Raw genomic sequence first — 22345 nt, 5'->3', positions numbered from 1 at the left:
CCAGAAAGGGGGACAGCTATTAGATTTCTGACCACCCTTCCCCTGGAACAGCCCACTGACCTGCCAGCGTTTCTTCTATTACCCAACACCACCGGAATAGCTGCCCTACCTTCAGCGAAGGCACTCCCTGGCTCCCCATCTCCAGACAAACCCACACACATTACAACTTCAACCCAACCTCAGCACAACTTAAAACTGATTAAACAGAATCCCCACTATTGAATGCCTCCTTCTATACAAATGGTTGGACAAAGTGTCCAGCCCTCACCCTCGTTTCTCCCCCAAAGGGGCAACCCCCTTTGGTGTCACCCCTTCGGTGGCGACCGCACCAATGGCGGGCCCACTGCCACTGGCAGCCTTCCTATATAGGCTGAGCAGTAAGCTCAGCAGGTGGAACCAGGAAAAACCGCCCAGTCATCCTTACAGCCCCAGTCCTGCAAAGCCTCTCCGCAAGCAGTCCTGGCGGGAGGCAGATGGCAACCAGGGAGGGCAGAAGAGAAGAGGCAGGCACCCCAGTTTATCACCTCAGTGACAGCTAGGTCTTATGTGGAAGGCATGAAATGGTGATGGTAAGACACCATCATGCAGCAAACTTACTCTCTTGTTGATGTGTATTCTGCAAAGTCAGTAAATGGTGAAATGTGCAGGGTTTGGCCTGCCTGCATACATTTAATGAGGGTTTGCCAAGAAGTCTTCCTAGGCCACTGTTATCAGTTTTTCTCTGTGTCTGACATTTCCGTAAGCCTTTATATCAGCCTACAGCATTTCCTCAGAGGCAGCATCATTATGTGGAGTTCTAACCTTTTTTTTTTTTGACAAAGATGCTGGTGCCAGTAAAGACAGCATGACAGGAAGAACTCTAACAAGATCTATACCCAAAGCTCTCACCATGTAACATATACCCATTATTTTGAGAATCATGGTTGAAAGACAGACTGACAGTTATGCCTGAAGTCCACAGTGGATCCAAGACAACACATTTCACACAACACATAAAGAATCCTCTGCCACAAGATGTGGTGACAGCTAACAACCTGGATGGCTTTAACAACGGCTTAGATAAATTCATGGAGGATAGGTCTATCAATGGCTACTAGTCTGAGGGCCACCCTCCAGCCTAAGAGGAAAGATGCCTCTGAATACCAGTTGCAGGGGAACAACAGCAGGACAGAGGGTGTGCCCTCAGCTCTTGCCTGTGGGCTTCTCAGAGTGGGCCACTGTGTGAAACAGGATGCTGGACTAGATGGGCCTTGGGCCTGATCCAGCAGGGCTGCTCTTACATCCTGTAGCTCAGTGAAAGGCCATCTGCTTTGCACACAGAAGGTCCCAGGTTCATTCCCCAGCATCTCCAGGTAGGGCTAGAAAAGACAGCTGTGTGAAAACCTAGAGAACCATTGCTGGTCAGTGTAGATGGCACTTTGGTGGACTGATGGACTGACTTGGTATAAGGCAGCTTCCTATATACCTTGGTTCATGTCACACTGTTTCTTTCCCAGAAGATCAGTGTGTGTGTGCGCATGCGCACACACATATAAATATAGCAATCAAGGGCCATCTTAAGTTCCAAATCCCACCAAACATTCCCTTTCAACAGCAATGCAGCAATGGAAAAGGACATCACATCTCTCCCTTACTCTCATGATCCACTTTCACCTCCACCCATTCTAGAGGCAAAACTAGAGACCTAGTTAAGAGTCCCAAAACAGTTAGGGGTGAATGAGAGGAGAGGAGCAGGGCAGAAGCCATAGTTGCACATTCCTCCACAGCTGCAGGATTGTTAAAGGAATAGGGAGGGTCTTCCCACTTGCAACTTGGCCACCCTATTCCAAGATGTGAATGGGGACTCTCTGATTCATGCACCACTTCTACCTTCTATCTAAGCAATGGCAATTTAGATTGAATTTCACTATAACAGTCAAATTCATTACTTCATTGCAACAGCCTGCAGTTGAAAGAAAGTCATGTATTAGGTGAGTTACTGAAATCAGCCCTGAAGTGTTCCCCAGTGAAACTCTCAGACTAAGGTACACTTTGACTGAACGTCACAGGGCAGCCTTGCAGAATAAGGGTTGAAGGGAAGAGGAGAGGCTTGGGAAAACAAAGTGCTGGATTCTGTGATGGATAAAACAGGCTTGGAAGTTACCATGAGACTGATTCACTGGATAGTCAGCATCCTGTTCCTTTCTTTCCAAGCAGTCACAGATACCCCACAACCCCAAAACTTTGAACAGCACCACTGCTGCTAAAGTCTGCCACGGTTTTCATGTTTTCTTCAACTGCTCAAAGCCAAGGTATTTATTGGGTTTCTGTCTTGTTCTCCAGATTTGCAAGTCAATACAGGGTACCTCATGGACCACATCCTCCTGTATGAACTTACCTCTGCACTTAGGTTGCCTACTAAGATTGTGTGCCACAGGAACTTAGGAAGTTGTGTTACACCAAGTCAGACCTTTGGTCCATCTGGTTTAGTCTTGTCTTTACTGACTGTCAGAGGCTTCTCAGGGTTTCAGGCAGGACATAGGAGTCTTTCCCAGCAATGATTGGAGATGCCAGGGAGTGAACCCAGAACCTTCTAAATACAAAGATACAAAGTTCCCCCTCGAACAGAGGCACAAGGGTGACAATGTGGAACTGGGTCTTTTTTGAGGCAGCACTAAGGTTGTGGAATTTGTTCCTCTGGAAGACTTGATTTACCCCTTTTATCTGATAAGGTTTATTTTGAAGTTATCGAGCCTTGTTTATTTCAAACTGCTGCAACTTCAGTTCAATTAGTGGGGATTTTGGGGTGTGTGTGTTTGTTTATAATATTTGATATTGCATTTGATAATATTTGATGCATTTTTCGCCATATTGATGAACATGCTAATACTCCCAGTTCTCCAGATCATAGTTGTTTTCCCAAGATGCCATCAGTATTGGTTTCCAAAACTTTTGAGTTTACTAGAATAGCACTAAAAATGAATTGGAGCTGAACTATCAAATATTAGAGAAGATGCAATTAGATGTGACAGAGGAGGCCCTGGTGAGGATCTCCTACATTAAAAAGGAGAAAGACCAACAGCCATGGAGGCAGAGGAACTTGGAACTGCAGCACAAAGACTAGGAGAGGTCAGAGGTTAATTAGGGTGTTGTGAAGGGGATGTGCAGGGATGACACGCTCTTACTGTTTAGCTTCTCTGGCTGTTGGGGTGGGCATGGCCATGGGGACTGTCATGGAGAACATCTGCACTTCTGAATTTTGCAACTACATCACCCATGTCAGTCACCCTCCCCGAAGCTGCTATTGGTCCAGTAGAATAACTTTGCAGGATAGGAAGATTTGAAAATGGTGTGTGAGAAGAATGACTTAAGCTTCACTCCTGTAGCTACACAGTTATGATCTTGGTTCCTTGCAGCCTATTTAAGAAAACCAAACGCACAGGGAGATGTTGACCACAGATGGCCAGCATCATGCCTCACTTGGCTTTAAGTCTGCAAAGTTTCAGTCATCAGATTTCAGTTGCATCTGACACTTGAGGTTGAGATTAATCCGACTCCTAGGTGATGAAAAATGCTTTGCTAAAAAAAACAGATAGGAGAAGATCTTTCAATTATCATGCATCCAGCTAGATCAGTTCTGAACAGAGCGGTCAGCCATTTCATTGAAGTGAAAGCCAAGGGAATGTTAGGCCCATTCATTTTATTTACAGTTAGCTGTCCAGTCAACAAGGTGTTTTTGAACACAAGTAGTAGCAATTCTTGAGCTCTGGCAAATACACAAGTCATAGAATCTTTTGCTTTGTAACAATCTAGTTGTGGGCAGAAGGATTTCAGGAAATCTTCAGTTAAAAATACAAGAGAACACCACACCAAAGCGGAGATGGCCTTCATTTTTTTTTTTTAATAATGCTTTAGGACCAGGATACAAAAAAAGGTTAATGCATTGATTTTTTAAGACGTGATAAATGCACTGCAATAGGGATGTTTTACACACACAGAATATATATTTTCTCTATATAATATTATTAACACAGATATAAAATAAGTTATAACTGTCCTGGTTCTGTCTCCTATCCCCCCATCACAGTAGGAGTTCAGCATATACAAAGCAAGAAGGACTAATCTCGCCCCCAGACACCAAGAAAATAATGGGGTGGAGAAAAGGCATAATTTGAAATGAGGGAGAGGAACAGCAACAGGAAATAGCTTGGCTCAGGCTCTTCAGTCTGGATAAGGTTGAGAATAATTATACTACTGTAATCGGAGGTGAGTGAAGGCTGTGGCCAGCGTACGGATGAATGCTCAGAGGGTCAGAAGCAGTAACTGACAGTTACACATTGTGTCCCCCGTTTCCAATAATGAGATGGTAACCTAGAGATTTGTACATGTACTGTATCAGTGATGAAAAAGTATGCAGAGAATAGTAATGTAAGTCCAGCCATGGTGGAGCCAGCATTCAAAGAGATATGAAAAGCACTGTCCAGTTTTAAAGGCAAGCAGTGCCAAGAAGCAGTGCCAAGAGCAGCTTGCTCCCATCTAAATGCTTGTCACCTTGATCTTGCCATCATTTCCATCAAGGGATTCACTTGATCTAACAACCTGTCTCCCTTTCTTTGGGCTCCAGTATTCGCAACTCCTACAAAATCCTACCTATCTCAAAGGACTTCAAGGTCACAAAATCTCAGCTGCACTTGCAATCTGGTACACTGTTAGCTAGAAGAGGATTTGAGGCACTAAATCTGAATCCAAGACTTTCAAAGCATTGGAAGGGGGTTCCAAAATGGTGCTTTAAGTAGAGGCCTCCTTTATGCCCCAATGAGAGGTTAAATGCAGAAGGCAAGGGATAATATTTCATATTGCTAACAGGTCCTCCCTTGGCCCTCCACAAAGTAATCTTGCATACAGATTTGTACCATAAGGAGTCAATTAAAAAAAAAAAGACAGGGAGGAAGACGGAATAGGTATTTGAAACTGCTCCACAAGATTATTTTCACCGTGTAAAATGCTTAAGATCCAAGTGCAATATTTAAGCACCACTCTTATCCAGAGGTATTTTTCATATCAGGTTTTGGCTTGGGGACCATCTACTATTACAATGTGCATGTAAAGCAGTGGGGATAAATGCAACAGGAATTTCAAACTTGACAGAATGACAGACAGTATCATCACACCAATCTGTAGAAAACAGCTTCATTCACTCCCTCCATTTCCATAATCACTTTCCTCTTACATAAACACAACAGAAAGCAAGAACATTACAAGGGAAATGTTAATTGCATATCATGACAAAGCACTGGACTTAATTTTGCATCAGGTTCCTCTTCAAATCTGAAAATTGTTGTAACCTGAAAAGTGACTTCACATCTCAAGAAGGTAAAACTTAGCTTTATTCCCTTTTCTTCCCTCCCCGCCTCCCCCTGTTTTCCTCTCAGTCTACTAGTTTCCTTTTAGATGGAGGGATGAGATGGAAAGGAAGCTCATTGGGAAGCTCATGGCCTTCCAACTTGACCTTTATGAGATGATTAGCCAAAGCAAATTCATCATCATCAAGCATCCCATCCTTATCGATATCAGACAGTTTCCATATCTTGCCCAGCACCGTGTTCGGCAGCTTGGACCTCACCATCTCCTTCTTGGCATTAGCCCCAGTTATTTTCCCATCAACAGGTGACAATGTGTAGAAGATCTCATCGTACATGGGTTTGTCCCTGGCCACCACCCACTCGGCATCATCAATTCCTTCTCCTGCTCCTTCACCATAGCCGTGTCCAAATGGGCCATGTAGGGTGCCTTCGAAGGCTCCTCCTTTCACCATCTGGACAGGCCTCTGGGATTCTTCTTGGCGTACCAGCACCATGAGCTGTGCAATGTCATTGGCCAACATATCCTCCACAGCATCTAGCAACCTGATCTTGAGAGGCTGGAACTTGCTGAAATCTTGACCCTGCAGCTGCTCCTGAAAACCACATGACAGACATAATGGATTTATTTATTATTTATTTAACATATTTCTATACTGCCCAAAACTTGTGCCTCTGGATGGTTTACAATTAAAATCATTAACACTGATGAGCACTGTGTCATCATTTTACATACCCTTCCACTTGAGAGGTGGACCTCAACCACCCCAGAGCCTCTCTCCATTGCCCATGTGAAGCTGTAGGCTTCACCCCAGTAGCAAACCTCCCCATATGGTCAGTACAAATGCAAGGGCCAGCCACTAGGTTGAAGATACACCCACTATTCAGCTCCAAATTCAGATCCTCAAGTGTGGGACAAAAAGGTAGGGGGAAAGTTGTCTGCAATCCTATCATAAGCAGATGTTCATTTCGAGATAATTTCAAGTATGTGTACATTGAAGAAAGCATGTTAAGGTAAGCCAACTTCTGCCACAATAAAAGCTGAATTGTGACCTTTCACAATGGTGCAGTGGGGAATAACTTGCCTAGGGAGCAAGAGGTTGCTGGCTCGAATCCCCGCTGGTTTGTTTCCTAAACTATGGGAAACACCTATATTGGGCAGCAGCGATATAGGAAGATGCTGAAAGGCATCATCTCCTACTGCACGGGAGATGGAAATGGTAAACCTATCCTGTATTCTGCCAAAGAAAACCACAGGGCTCTGTGGTCGCCAGGAGTAGACACAGACTCAATGGCACAACTTTACAAATTATGTAGATTAAGCAAATGTCAGCGTACTTAAGAATCACTGGCCAGTATCGTACCCTGCAGCACGATACATGGAGCCCTGGTTCGTTCTCCCCCTCTCCCCCCTCCCGCACTTCTCATATGTGTGTGTTTTTAATTCAAATTTGAATAGGAGGAGGAAGCAGCATCATATTAGTCTAGTCTGGCCCTGGCCCAGAGAGTGAATTGCATTATATAGTCACAAGGAGGAAGTAATATCAGGCTACAAGTAATGGGCTCTGCATTTCCTACAATTTTTATTTCCCCCCTCCCCACAAGAGGCTTACAATACGTTTGCTAGTTTGAAAACTAGCTTCATCCTAGTGACCCATTTATCAGGGATGAGCTTTGAGAGCATTTCCATTCCCTTAAAGGATAAGCATTTTCTATCTGCTTCACACAGACAGCACTGGCTAATTACTATAAGATAGCAGCTAGGAACAGACAGTTTATTGAATACATTATGCTATACATTGCTTGCTAAAGACAACAGAAAATATCCCGTAGGCTAACATTTTCTTCTTGTTTCATATTTCCAAGGCAATCTAACACAAACACTTCGAACTTCGGAAGAGGAAACTTCTCTAAAATGAGTCTGGCAAAAAGAAAACTGAATTAGTAACCGAAAATGGCTACTAATCCACGGCTACTAGTCTGAGGGCTATAGGCCACCTCCAGCCTCAGTTGCAGGGAAGCAACAGCAGGAGAGAGGGCATGCCCTCAGGTCTTGCCTGTGAGCTTCCCAGAGGCATCTGGTGGGCCACTGTGTGAAACAGGATGCTGGACTAAACAGGCCTTGGGCCTGATCTAGCAGGGCTATTACGCATGGTCTGTGCAGCAGAAACTCTGATCTGGTTCTTGATGAGTCTGGCACAGATTATGTAGTGACCTCACCTTTTTCAAGGCAATAAAGCAGCCTAAGAATAGCCTACAATAAAAAGAAGTACCCACTGCTTGTCCATACAGAGTTTGGGGGGAAAGGCTAAATAAGACGTGGAATCTCTTGCTGGTCTGGCAGCTGCTCTAGTGCAATCTTGCCCGCACTCTTATTATGCAAGAGGGCTTACTGGCCCATTTTGGTTCTACGCTTTGCTCCCACTGCATACCACACATCATGTCGTGCTACCCATCAGCATGCATTTTCATGCCAGACGCCGCTCATTAAAGCTAAGGCGCCTACTTCTGTCTCCTGCATTATTTGGCCTCAGTGATACGTTCTGTTCAGCCTCCCTCTGCACCACATGGACCATCCCACCTTGTGAGACCTTGCCTGTGCATGTTTGCTAGAGTGGGTCATCTCTCATCTTCCCTGCAAGAACCTGAAGCCTGCTTCTGCAATCAGAGGAGGGAGTGTGGGCTATGAAAAACCTTATTACTACACACCCGTCTATGTCAGGGACTGCTTCATGTATCTGACAAGTGGGCTATAACCCTTGAAAGCTTAGGCACATACTAACTAACCCAACTAACCCATACATACATCTTTCAGAGGTGGCCATAGAATACTAGTGTGTTTATAGCAGATGGATGTAGCTACCCCTCTATAATTTAAACAGCGAGACAGTTTGCTTCCCTTAGCAATGATCATAATCAAAAATCAGATTCTCATCTGGGTTAAACACATTTGTTCTAAACTTCACTGTTCAGATTTGCTTGAAATCTATTCAGTGTAATAGGATCGGAGAACAATGACAGAAACTGCAGTCTTATTGTTTCTGGCACTCACCTGCATCTTTTTCAGATTAGGAAAGTCTCCTGGTGAAATCTGATGCTCCCGCTCGATCCGTCCATAGATTTCCCCCAAGTTGTTCACGAGCTCTTTCTTCTTATTGTCTTTGCCAAATACAGATGGCATTTCCTTCTTCAGTGAGCTAATGATATAAGCATGAACCTAAAGGCATCACAAAAGGTAGAAGTTGTTTTTAAAGTATCAATGGAATCACATCACCAGCATATAGTTTTCATGTGTCATTTTCCTTAAAAAAAAAAAAAAAAGAGTTCTCCATTCCAACTGCACTTCCTAGTTACAAACTGCATTACAGCTCTTGCCTCATTAATCCACTGTACAATGCTGACGGCAGGTTAGGTTGAGACACCCCAGTATGCCCAGAACCACCCAGGAAACTTCATGGCTCAATGAGAACCTAGAATCTGAGAGTTGCAAGGCACCTGCACCATCACTGCCTTCCTCAAAATAAAGACCCCATTAACTCTAAAAACCTGCAGGGAGCAGCAGCCCTGCCATTTGGCAACCATGTTCAGTGAATGGCCAGGGCTGGGGGAACTGCCATCACCCACCTTCAGAGCGTCTCTAATGACATCGCTGCTTGGTGACATGCACCAGGTAGTGATGTCATTAGCCCGTGCAGGGCTGTCCTTAGAGAGCCCTGCTGGGGCGCGGGGCAAATCAGCCAGTGCGGGGCCCCCTTCCAGTCAATTCTAAGGGGGGTTAGCCCAGGGCAGTCGCCCTGCTTGCCATGCCCTAAGGACAGCCCTGAGGCTGTGTGCCAGCCCTTTGCTTCAATCTAGCTCCAGTTCCACCATAGAGCCATACCCATCTGCATAGCTTATTTTGCCACCCATGCCTGCACAAGTGACATTCTACAGATTTATAGATTAGGATTTCACTCTCCTTTGTCACCCATTCACTAGTTCCTCCAAACTGGGACTATGATTTAAGAGGAAAAAAGGATACTGCTCAAACTAGATTCAGAAGTCAAGACAGACATATCCGGGCATGCCATGGAGAGACTCACCTTGGCTAGCCGTGCCCGTTTAATGAGATCATTCAGTTTTCGAAGGGCTGCATTGCGGGGTAGGCTTTGGATATCCTTGAAGAGGTCCTGTTCTTCTGCCTCAAAGAGCTTGCGGTTATCTGGAATGAGCAACTGGTGGGACCAGAAGGAACCAATGTATACCCTGACCACCTCAGGTGTGTTGACAATCTTCCCCAGAGACCACATGAGGGCACCATAAACCCTCATAAGCTGCTGAGTCTCGATCTGGTCCGCTTTGTTGAGCACAACCCTCATCTTATCCTCATGGTTTTTCAGTGCTTTGATGACCTCTGAGAATTCATCTGAGATGTCCAGTTTATGGGCATCAAAAAGAAGAATGATGCGGTCCACCCGCTCTGCAAACCACTCTAGGACAGCAGCAAAGTCATAGCCTATTGAGAAAGAAGGGATGAGATCCCTGTTAAGAACATGGGATATATTCACAGCTGCTCCTGAAAGCATAAGTATTGATCAATCACTGTGGATTGGGAGAATGGACAGATTAAGATTCCACAGGGCTCTTAGGTACACTGTTCTAGCTTACTTTAATGTTATTATACCATTCTAAGCCAATTTTACGCTGAGTTTCTTTTATAGAACAGTACTTCATCACTAGACAAGATAATGAGGTAATCTCAGGGTAAAGGTGGTTTAGGGAGGTTATACCTTCTCCTGATGATGTTGTCATGGGAGAAATAGATTTGAGTGTCATCAGGAGATATAGTGCAGGGTGTTATCAATATGCCGATGACACCCAAATCTATTTCTCCATATCAAAATCAGGAGAAGGTATAACTTCCCTAAATGCCTGCTTGGAAGCAGTGATGGGCTGGATGAGGGATAAACCAAGACAGAACCCAGATAAGATGGAGGTACTTATTGTGCAGGGTCGGAACTCGGGAGACATTGTGATCTGCCACCCGAATGAGCGTCATCAACTATTTTAATGTTTCGGGGAATCTGCTCCCCCTGAGGGAGAGATTTGAAGTTATCCCGAAGTTCAATAGTGACCATCTTCCAATCATGCTCCAGCTAAAGCCCTTTATTCTCCAGTCCCATATTGAGGAGTGCTATCAACCCCCACCCCCAATATCTACTGCCGGAAGGGCACATTGCCATGCTAAATGGAACCCCCAGCTTGACCAAGTGATAAGCAAGCTACTCGCATCAGGACACCATCATATACAATTATCCCTAACAGCTGATCCCTCTGGCAAGCCCTTGGCATCTTACAACACCTTAGTCCATGGTGCTTCAACAGTACCTAGTTTGTAAGAACTGCACCCCTTCAGTGCAGCGTAAGGACAGTTCTAAGTCGTGGTTTGACAAGGACTGCATCTATGCCAAAAACCCTTTTCCGCCACCTACCAAGACTAAATCCAGCTCTGGTCTGTTGGCTGCTGTAGCAGATTAAAGCCTTTGTCTCCGAGCATGCCTGCGTGAAGGGAAGAAAAATGCTGAATCCCCTCTATGCTTTCTAAGCAAGGCTTCTCCTTAAACTGTCCTGTATTCTGGTAGTTTCAAAAATGGCTGCCACCACCACCTGTTTATCGACAGAGCTTGACTTCTACTGGGTTTGGGTAACTCAGGGAAACTCTTTCTTTTGCTATTGGAAAAGTATACAAAGACCTTCCACGTGCAAGCCTACACGTGGTAAGGAAACTGGTAGATTGCTGAACGTCTGAAGCATGTGTGCACCAGAGAAATAAAAGCCCCCTTTCAGCCCCGCTTTCTCCTGAGATAAAAATCCACTCGGAGAAGAAAGGAACAACCCCACCACACTCGCCAAGTTTCTTCAAATGCTACAGACTGCTTTCATCTGTGTCCTTCTCAGCTTTTAGTTACAGGTAAAAATAATCAGTAAGTTACAAGAATACTTCAAAAAGCACCCCAGATGAAGTTGGGGCAGCAACTAAAAATTGTGGTTACCCAGTTGCAAGGAACAGGTATGTAGGAAAATACAAAAGCAAAATTAAAGTTTACAGTCTTTTGCAACACCCTGGCTGGACAGGTGCCGGTTAGTATTTCTTAGCTTAAATACGTTGCAGAGAAACAATAGAACAGTATCAGGGATATACATAGCTCACACAAAAGAAACAAAGTCTGACACAAAATCTGACTAAACAAACTTTCCCTAGACTAAAACTTACTGAAGCCAAAGCCCTGGCTTCCTTTGTCTTGAACTCACCAAAACCCAGGTTGAGAATCAAGCTTCCTGCCCTCCTGGCTTTCCAGGCCTTGCAGAGACATTTTCCTGCAGCCAACCTTCAAAGCCATGTGTCCTCTCTGCACTTCCAGCCTGCTTCTTCTAACAAAAAGCCTCTTCTTCCTCCCAACAACTCTTTAGGTCCCACCCACCTGGTATGCTGATTGGCTAAGCTCTGGAGTTCACCAGCCTGTCAGTCAGGACAGGGTTCACTTTAGGAGAGAGGTGGCTGATCACTACAGCTGCACAGGAACTCTTTCAACAGAAAAGACAGGACAAACTTTTGCTGGCATGTAAGAAAAGACACACTACGAAAGATAACTGGATGCACCTCATCCAGGCCGTCAGATCCAAGGACTCAGCTATGTTCTGGTGACTCATGATGTATTCTATTAGCAATGGTCTGAGCCATCTGGACTGCCACACTTCCCTAGGGATTTAGGAGAATTACTTTCACAAGCTCTGCAAGGACCCTGCTGTGGAGTATTGTAGCTCTGCATTTGCCAATGAGGACACACTCGTGTGGGCACCAATGTCTACGTCTGAGATTCAGAGCCTTGTTGCCCAATTGAGACCGGGGAAGGCCCTGGGGAGGACCTTATTCCACCACAGTCAATTAAAAATCATCTGGATTGGTGAGCCCCTATTCTGGCTTTGCTCTTCACCCATACTGATCTGCATGGCCAAATCCCCAAGGACTGGGGGATAGCAATCATTGTCCCCATATTAAAAAAGGGTAGAAAGGACGACCCCACCAACTACAGATCCATTAGTTTGCTCACAGTAGTCTGTAAGCTATACATGAGACACACAGGAAACTTAAGGATTGGTTAGAACAAGAAAATCTCCTTGTAGAGGAACAAGCTGGTTTCAGGGAAGGTTGCTCTACCATTGACCAGTGCGTAGTTCTTCAGCATCTTGGGAAATACTCCTCCTGCAATGCAGTCTCCTTTATCCCAAAGCTGCATTCGACTCTCTCTCTCATGTCAAACTGTGGGAGAAGTTGGAAGCCTCCACTGGAAGCCTCAAGCCTACATTGAGAAGTTGGAAGCCTCCATCTGCTATATTTAATTCATACCTTGTATGCAGACACATCACTTAAGGTAAGGTACAACCCCCAAGGCCACCTTTCAAGACCACAGAAGGGCATCAGCAAGGATGCATACTGGCCCCACTCCTATTTAATTTCTACATTAATACAATGGTGGGCCAGCTCAACAACCTGGATTTTCATCCCCCTATATTTGCTGGGAGACACATTGATACTCTGCTATACACAGATGACGCAGTAATCCTTTCAAGGACCCCCAACGGCAGGGGCGTAACAAGGCTGGAGTGGCCTCAGAGACAAAATTTTAAAATGGGCCCCTCGCTGACACACACACACCACAATATATAGTCATGTGACGCCTCTGGGGGGCTCCTCGAGGCGTGGGGGCCCCAAGGCAGCCACTTCCCCTTGCCTAATAGTAGTTACGCCCCTGCCCAACGGCCTTAGAAGAGCGCTGAGGGCCCAAACAGAGTATTGGAGGTGGAGGAGTATTGGAGATGTCCAGCAATCCTTCTTGCAGTATTAGATTGGATCAGTTTCAATCTGTGACTCCTGAGGATGTGGACAAGCTGCTTGGGGCGGTGCGGCCTACCACCTGTTCTCTGGATCCTTGCCCGACTTGGCTGCTTCTATCTAGCAGGGAGATCGTTGGAGATGGCCTAATTAATATCATAAATGCATCGCTGAGGGAGGGTAGGGTGCCCCCCTGCCTGAAGGAGGCAATGATTAGACCACTCTTAAAGAAGCCTTCCCTGGACCCCTTAGCGATGGACAGCTACAGGCCAATCTCCCTTGGTTGGGCAAGGTGATTGAGAGGGTGGTGGCTGACCAGCTCCAGGCAGTCTTGTAGGAAACTGATTATCTAGACCCATTTCAAACTGGCTTTAGAACGGGCTATGGAGTTGAGACAGCCTTGGTCGGCCTGATGGATGACCTTTACCGGGGAATCGACAGAGGGAGTGTGACTCTGCTGGTTCTTCTGGATCTCTCGGCGGCGTTCGATACCATTGACTATGGTATCCTTCTGGATCGCCTGGGGGAGTTGGGGATAGGGGGCACTGCTTTGCAGTGGTTCCGTTCCTATCTCTCGGGCAGATTCCAGATGGTGGAGCTTGGTGACAGTTGTTCCTCAAAACGGGAGCTGTTATATGGAGTCCCTCAGGGCTCCATTCTGTCACCAATGTTTTTTAACATCTACATGAAACCGCTGGGTGAGGTCATCAGGAGGTTTGGTGCTGGGTGTTATCAGTATGCTGATGACACCCAAATCTACATCTCCTTTTCATCTCCAGGAAATGGCACTCATTCTCTAAATGCCTGCCTACAGGCAGTAATGGGCTGGATGAGGGAGAACAAATTGAAGCGGAATCCAAGCAAGACGGAGGTGCTCATTGTGGGGGCTCAGAATCTGAGGGGTGAGTTAGATCTTACTGTGCTGGATGGGGTTACACTCCCCCAGAAGGAGCAGGTGCATAGCTTGGGAGTACTCCTGGATCCAGGCCTCACCCTGGTATCTAAGGTGGAGGCCATGGCCAGGAGTGCTTTCTATCAGCTCCAGCTGATTCGACAGCTGCGCCCATTCCTTGAAGAGGATGACCTCAAAACAGTGGTGCATCAGCTGGTAACCTCCCGGCTTGACTATTGCAATGCGCTCTACGTGGGGCTGCCTTTGTACGTAGTCCGGAAACTTCAGTTAGTTCAGAATGCGGTAGCCAGATTGGTCTCTCGGGCAACCCGGAGAGACCATATGATGCCTGTTTTAAAACAGTTACACTGGCTGCCAATATGTTTCCGGGCAAAATACAAAGTGCTGGTTATTACCTTTAAAGCCCTGAACGGCTTGGGTCCAAGATATCTTAGAGAGCGCCTTCTTTTACATGATCCCCACCGCACATTAAGGTCATCTGGGAAGGTCTGTCTCCAGTTGTCACCGGTTTGTTTGGTGACGACTCAGAGGCGGGCCTTCTCTGTAGCTGCTCCTGGACTGTGGAATGCACTCCCAGCGGAAATTCGTAATCTTGATTCTTTACTGTCCTTCAAGAGAGCCCTTAAAACCTATCTGTTTGGCCTGGCCTTTCAGGGTTTTTAATCAGTTTTTAATTGTTTTAATGTTAACCTGGTTTTCAGGGTTTTAATTGTTTTGATAGTTTAATTGTTTTTTAAATTGTTTTAAATTGGTATTTATATTTGTACCTCTGTTTTAATTGTTTTTAATGTTTTCTGTTTTAATTGTAAACCTCCCTGAGCCATTTCGGAAGGGCGGTATATAAATCAAATAAATAAATAAATATTGTAAGGAAGACCTCCTGGAAATTAAACTACCATAAAACTAAAATCATGTTCTTCGTCAAATGGACCAAAATTCACTCTTCATTCATTCGATTTCTATACCGCCCTTCCAAAAATGGCTCAGGGCGATTTACACAGAGAAATAACAAACAAATAAGATGGAACCCTGTCCCCGAAGGGCTCACAATCAAAAAAGGAACATAAGATAGACACCAGCAACAGTCACTGGAGGTACTGTGCTGGGGGTGGACAGGGCCAGTTACTCTCCCCCTGCTAAATAAAGAGAATCACCACATTAAAAGGTGCCTCTTTGCCAATTAGCAGGGGTGGCACCTAGATGGACTCTTGGCACCTAGATGGACATATGATTGAGCAGGTCCCATGTTTTAAATATTTGGGGGGGGGGGTAGTTTTTCATTCTGGCAGCTCTAGAAAAGCACACGGGAAATATGTGGTTCAAAATGCCCAGAGGAGCTCTGCCACCATCATCAAATTCCTGCATACAAGACGACGACATTGTTAGAGGTTGTTGATTTTTACCCACAATAGGTAAAACAGCAGAGCACTAAGGAATGAGCACACACTCCAGTTACAGATTAGGTAGCAGAGGATGGTTTGGATATTGCAGCTATTTAAAGAAAACACATAGGGATCCTTGTATGACTAAACACTAAATATTTATTGGATAGGAAAGACCTATCTCTAATCTAAAGGACTACATAGTGGATAGATAAGGAGAGAGAGAGAGATGTTTCCATCTGCTCTCTAGGAGGAAAGGAAGGATTGTGACTCAGCACAGGAAGTGCTGCAGAGTCAGTTCAGGGGTCATAGAGTAGGGACAGATTGAGAGACCCTGACTCACTGTCTCTACTCCCAATGCCCCTAGTGGTCATTAGAACAGTTGGTGCAAAAGGTCAATGCACTGGAAGTTTATCTCCAACAATTATGTACTCATGGCCCTTGACCCGTTCGTTGCCAAACCACTAGCCTGGCTTCTTTATGGCACACAACTGGGTCCCTTCTACAGTTCTGCCCCACTGGAATGAGTACAATCCAAATTCCTGTGGGCAGTCCTTAAAGTTCCAAGTTGTGTCTCTAATACCACTTTGCACTTGGAGACAAGCCTGATCAAAGTGTAGGCCAGGGTATGGGTGGCTGTTCTTAGCTATTGGCTTAGACTATCCTTTTGCCCCATTGGTCTTGCTCCCTTAACCTTGCAACGATTACCAATCTAATTGGAAATGATCATTTGAGACAAAAATATCATCCTTGGGCCTTCCCCTTGAATCTACTTAATATTGGCTATGATCAGGACAAAGTTTCTATCAAACAGCATATAATAGATATATAGCACCAAACCAATTTAAGCAGGGTCCCAAATATTTCCATCAATCCAATTCATACTTACCCTCCCCGGCATCATCTCTTACTCAACTGAAAGTCCCAAAACATAAGAAGGCATTCACCTTGGCACGTTGCCATGCCCTCCAGTCAGCTATGCTAGAAGGTAGTTTCAGAAAGATCCCACTCGCAGAGCGACAATGTCCCTGCAGTTCCAGACAGATTCAAACAACTGAGTATGTCCAACTTCACTGTATTGCAGAGACATTCACTCATCCTTTATCCACCCATTGCTATGCAAGTACCCAGGATGTTCGAGCCATATCTATGTCTCAATGCTTTTTTTTTTTTTTTTAAACACTCTTAGCCCACTATTACCTACAACATTGCCAGGTTCTGTGTGGCAGCATCCAAAATCCATCTGACACTGGCAAGTGATGGGTCCAAGCAGCCCTAGTCTGACCTCCTGCTGGCTGTTGTCTGCTATAATGCGTTCATCTGACACAGCACACCATCTGAAAGACTTATGCTCCTCCCACTCTTTATACTATAGCTTTGCACTCTTTATATATAGTCTCGTTGTGATAAATATAGTCTACTACTTAGGCTTTTATGCAATTACGCCTTTTTGTGCCTTTGATATCTTTATGTCTCTATGCCTTTTAATGTTATTTTATGTCTGTTATGTGTTTAAGTGCTTTTTAATGTTTCCTTAGGGCTTTTAACATATCGTTATGCATTATACTCTGTACTGTGTAATCACCCCCTGTATTTTATGCTGGTCTATGACCGTAATAAAGATGATCGATTGTGATCTGCTAGTTCTGGATGGGGTCATACTTCCCCAGAAGGTATGCAGTCTGGGGGTGCTTCAGGATCCCAAACTCTCCCTGGTGTCTCAGGTTGAGGTGGTGGTCAGATATGCTTTCTATCAGCTTAGGCCGATATGCCAGCTGTGTCCGTTTGAGATAAATGACCTCAGAACAATGGTACATATGTTGGTAACCTCCAGACTTTACTGCAATGTGCTCTATGTGGTGCTGCTTTTGTACATAGTCTGGAAACTGTAGTTGATACAGAATGTGACAGCCAGGTTGGTCTCTGGGTCGTCTTGGAGAGACCCTGTTACTCCTATATTAAAAGAGCTACACAGGCGACTGATAAGTTTCCAGGCAAAATACAAGGTTTTGGTTATAACCTATAAAGTCCTAAACAGCTTAGGCCCAAGGTATTTAAGAGAATGTCTTCTTCGCTATCAGCCTCACCACCCATCAAGATCTGGAGAGGTTCATCTAAAGTTACCAGCAGCTTGTCTCCAGTGCTGCTCCAAGGCTTTGGAATGTGCTCCCGGCTGAGAGCCTCCCCATCTCTGATCACTTGTATGGCGGCAGTTAAGACACATTTAGTTCACCCAGGCTTTTAATTAGATTGAGATTTTAAATCATTTTAATATTTTAACAGTTTAATTTTTACTATCTTATAGTAAACTGTCCAGAGACATAGGTTTTGAGTGGTATATAAATGTTAAATACGTTGCCACCTTCACACTGAACAGGAACTGGGACATCACAGCAAGCGGCAACAAGGCAAGAAACAGCTGCCAGTCAGTTCATGCCCCACAAAGTCTAGAGGGATACAAGGCAATTCTAACACTAGTAACAACTGGTTTTCTGTCTGCTTCTCTTAATCAATGATCGCCTATTTGACAAATGCTATCCATCTTCACAGGGATGGGTAAGTGTAGTCCATTGCACAATACAAGGCAAGTTACAAGATCCTGCTAAACAGGCTCTGTAGAAGGCATTTATGTCTTCACAGGACTGCACGTAATCATACGTGATTACAAACTACTGAGGTCAAGAGGGATTTCACTATGCACATTGCATCTGGTTTTCTTGTTTTGAATTTTCAAATGTACTTTACCGACATAATGGAGTCAAATTCACTTCATTTGGGACCTAAGGCTTCTACCACCAACAAAGTAGTGCTTAGGATAGGACACACCAACCTCTAAACCAGCACAAGGAAGCTGGTGTTGAAGGAAGAAATACCAGTACCAGTATTTAGGCTCAAGATGCAAGACACTTAAGAGAACTGATCAGTCCATAATTCTCCCTCCATTGTTGAGGTCAGAACTGTACAACTTTGGCCCTCCAGCTGTTGGACAACAATTCCTGTAATCCCCAGCCACAGTAGTCAATAGTCAAGGATGACTGAAGTTGTAGTGCAACATCTGTAGGAGGGTCAGAGTTGTGTGTCCCTGTTTTAGATGTACACCATGTATAATCCCCAAGGTCATTTGTGTTGTAGAGTGGGGCCTGTATTGCAGCACTAGAGGTGAAGACTGAAGGATTCACTAGGACCATATCTAAACAATAGCTATGGAGACAGTTTGTTGGAAGGATCAGTTGCTCCTTTACTTTCTGGTGTTGCCTAATCTCCTGCTCTATTTTAAGCCATACTAGGCAGACACAGTACTCTTGTACCCAGGTAAAAATCGCAGACACCTCATCTTGCATACTGGAAAGTATATTCCTTTTTCTGCTACCAATTATATGCCTTGACTTTACTTGATAAACTCTCATAAGTAGAATCTATCAAAGGACAGTATACCCACAACTCAGAATTAATATGGATTTCCCTTCATATGTCTGCTGATTTTTGAAGGCAAATATTTGCACATCTAGAAACATTTGCATTTAGCATCAGCTAAACCAAGCATCATTTAGCATCACCACTGAATATTAAAGACCCTGCACCACCATCATCCACCAGTCATGCAACATGTACCTATTAGTGTATGCCGGCTGAAATGACGTAGCAGTTAGTGTGCACACATCAGGTACTGTTTGACAGTATCCAATATGAGACTTGCAACAGAACAGACTGTTGAGATTTGAGCTCAACATCTGAAGGTTTGACTGCTGAGCCAAATCAAAATAAATCAAGACTTCAGGCCCAAATGCCAACATCAACATCACAGAATGTGAATACTCAAGTTTTGCACTCCTTCCTATCACCAAGTTTGTCTACCAGCTGCAAGTTACTTGTATTTGCAAAGACTTCACCTCCTTCAGAGCCCTCTTCAAAACCCACTTGTCCAGCAATGCACAACTCCTAGTTCCCAAGCCCTATTGCAACTAAGCCCATGTATGTTTATTCCTGTCTCTACTGTCTGCCCTTCCTGGTGTTGCCATACCAAGTTTTAAGGTGCAAGCTCACCAAGGCAGGGACTTGTCCTCTTTTAGTGCCATGCACTCTGATGACATCAATCAGATCCTGTTACATTGCCTGTGGGCATGGGTGTATGTGTGTTCCCACCCTCATGACAATATCAAGCTCTATTAGAATCATCTCTATGCAGGTGCTGAGCTCACAGTGAGAGTGGATTATTCCCCAAAGTTTGTAGATAAACTTCATCTTCAGAGAACAGTCTGCTCTAGTAATGTAGAACATAGAAGACCACTACTCTTATTCTCATTCTAATACTCTAGCAGGCTTTCAGTAACCAGCCCTGGTCAGAAACCCCTGCTCCAAACCAAGGGCTGCTCATGTTTTCCTGTGAAAGTACAAGCGTGTGCTCATGTGCATGCACATGAGGTACTAACATTCTGGCAGGACAAGTGCAACTTTGATTTGGAAACACAAGTGACTTTCTAAAGCAGTACATTTTTACTGCTCTCTTGGCCAAGATGAATGTGTGCATGTCAGTCACCCAGAACTAACATTTATATTAAGAAAGAGGGGAAAAAAACAGATGGCACATTCTAGCTTACACATTGCTCAAGTACTGATTTTACAGTAAAGGGGAGTGGACACAAGATTCATATCTCTGCACAGGAAGAATAATTGCAGCAAAGTCACTATGGTTGCATAGATGTAAGGATAGTTCTACAAAGGACAGAATTTTGTTGCAAAGTGACTTTAACTAAAATAAATTAAATAATTTAAATAAAATTTAATAAAATAATTCCTGGAAATGGGCCTTTTTAAATAGAGGTGTGGGCAAAAAGGTTGCACCTTCTCTCCCACACTTCTCCTGCCCCAGATATTGCTAGTTTTGTGGCCATGACAATATTCTTGGCCAGATCTCAACTATTTATCAACCAGATTTTCCAAATTCTTTGACAGCAATGCCTAGGGGCCACGCTTGCGAAGAATACTCTTAATTTTGGCATCTGATTTACAGACCATCAATCTAAAATCAGACCCAAAAAGATGTTCTGGCAAGGTGGCTCTCTGCGTAGAAAGATACTGTTCCTTTCATTGGTGATTCCAACTATTGACCAACTAAATGGTTTACATAAACATGAACTGACAGTGCATCTACTTTGCAGTGACCAAATAATGACGTTAACACTCACTAATCAATGTGTAAATCAGTCAGCCTCAGGAGTATCTTGTTTTTCCCCTCTGGAAAAAGGAGTTAACACACCAATCTGATTTTAGCAAAGTTGAATTTCAAAGCACTGATCAAACAAAATATAGTGTTATGGTATTCATATTGGACAACAGCCACCTAATGGCGCAGTGGGAAATGACTTGACTAACAAGCCAAAGGTTGCTGGTTTGAATCCCTGTTGGTATGTTTCCCACACTATGGGAAGCACCTATGTTGGGCAGCAGCAATATAGGAAGATGGTGAAAGGCACAACCTCATACTGCATGGGAGATGGCAATGGTAAATCCCTCCTGTATTGTACCAAAGACAACCACCAGGGCTCTGTGGTCACCGGGAGTCAACATCAACTTGACGGCACACTTTACCTTTATTCATATTGGACACAGTGAAAAGAATGAACAGTGTTGCTAATGATCTTTATATTCCTATTTAAAATGCTATTTGTCTACCAAGGGCATGAAGTTCTGCGTTATTAAACTTACCATAAAGAATATTCAGCTTCTCCTGCAGCTTAGAAGTCTTCATGTTTTCAACAGCAGAGGAGAAGTGTAACTCACTGATGAGAGTTACAATCCAAAAGTATCATCCCATATAACCATACTTGTGTTTATGGGCTTGCAATTAATTATCAGTGTGCACATTTCAAGTGTTCTCTACCTTTATATGATCAATACCCAAAAGTCCTGGTTGACATCCAGAATAAGTTACAGTTCCTTCACAGAAAATTAAAGGGACTACTGATGAGTCATTTGGTCTATGCCAGCCACTATCCTTTGTGAAGGCAAATATGGATGCAGGGAGTACTACTTTGGAAAGCAGTTCTCCAGTCTACTACCTGGTTTTTTTCTTTTTTCTTTTTTTTTTAAAGCTAACTCTTGTGCTGGGATCATATTTCTCTCAATTCTTCTTTGCATTGGCTCCCTGTCAATATTAAATACAAGTTGATCATTAATTTCTTGCATAGTCATAGTTTTTTGCATCTACTATATGTTCCTGCTTGATCAGTCCAATATCTGAATCCAGTTCTATCTATTGCTTGCACTTCAATTTAATATTTATTCTCTTTCCATTTCCTCTTAGACTACAGACCAGCTGGTGGAGTCTTGTCTCATCCCCTTAGCTAAGCAAGGTCTCCCCTGGTTGCATATGAATGGGAGACTAGAAGTGTGAGCACTGTCAGATATTCCCCTCAGGGGATGGAGTCACTCTGGGAAGAGCAGAAGGTTTCAGGTTCCCTCCCTAGCTTCCGCAAAATAGGGCTGAGAGAGATTCCTGCCTGCAACCTTGGAGAAGCCGCTGACAGTCTGCGAAGACAATACTGAGGCAGACAGACCAATGGTCTGACTCAGTATATGGCAGCTTCCTATGTCTAGTACACTAGAGAAGTAAAGATGCTATGCTGTTAGATACTCTACTAGATGCCCTCAAAGAAAAGGATGATACTGCATGTTTGAAGCATGAACCCAGTTGCACTATATGTAGCTCTTCTATTACCAAACTCTGCCAAACAAGCCATATGACTAAAATCTTGAAAAGGCAGGCTGGGGGGTGGGGTGGGGGTGTATGGTTCTTCTGCAGGAGCCAACAATGAATGTTTGGGGAATCAGAGCAGCC

At 44.3% G+C, this 22345-nt stretch overlaps 1 protein-coding gene across 1 annotated transcript in view; it reads right to left on the bottom strand.

Moving 5' to 3' along the window:
- Positions 1-3860: 3860 nt before the first annotated feature.
- EHD3 (EH domain containing 3) overlaps positions 3861-22345 on the bottom strand; it is a 50413-nt gene continuing 31928 nt past the window's right edge. The window contains exons 4-6 of the mRNA XM_053306882.1: positions 9422-9834; positions 8392-8556; positions 3861-5935 (exon numbers count right to left, since the gene is read on the bottom strand). Coding sequence (XP_053162857.1) covers positions 5408-5935; positions 8392-8556; positions 9422-9834 — 1106 coding nt within the window. The 3' untranslated portion in view covers positions 3861-5407. The remainder of the gene's footprint in view (positions 5936-8391; positions 8557-9421; positions 9835-22345) is intronic.

The sequence above is a fragment of the Hemicordylus capensis genome, chromosome 1 (assembly GCF_027244095.1).
Source record: "Hemicordylus capensis ecotype Gifberg chromosome 1, rHemCap1.1.pri, whole genome shotgun sequence".
NCBI classification, from domain to species: Eukaryota; Metazoa; Chordata; class Lepidosauria; order Squamata; family Cordylidae; genus Hemicordylus; species Hemicordylus capensis.
Note: the sequence above shows the minus strand (reverse complement) of the source record. Positions and strands in the feature narration are given on the sequence as shown.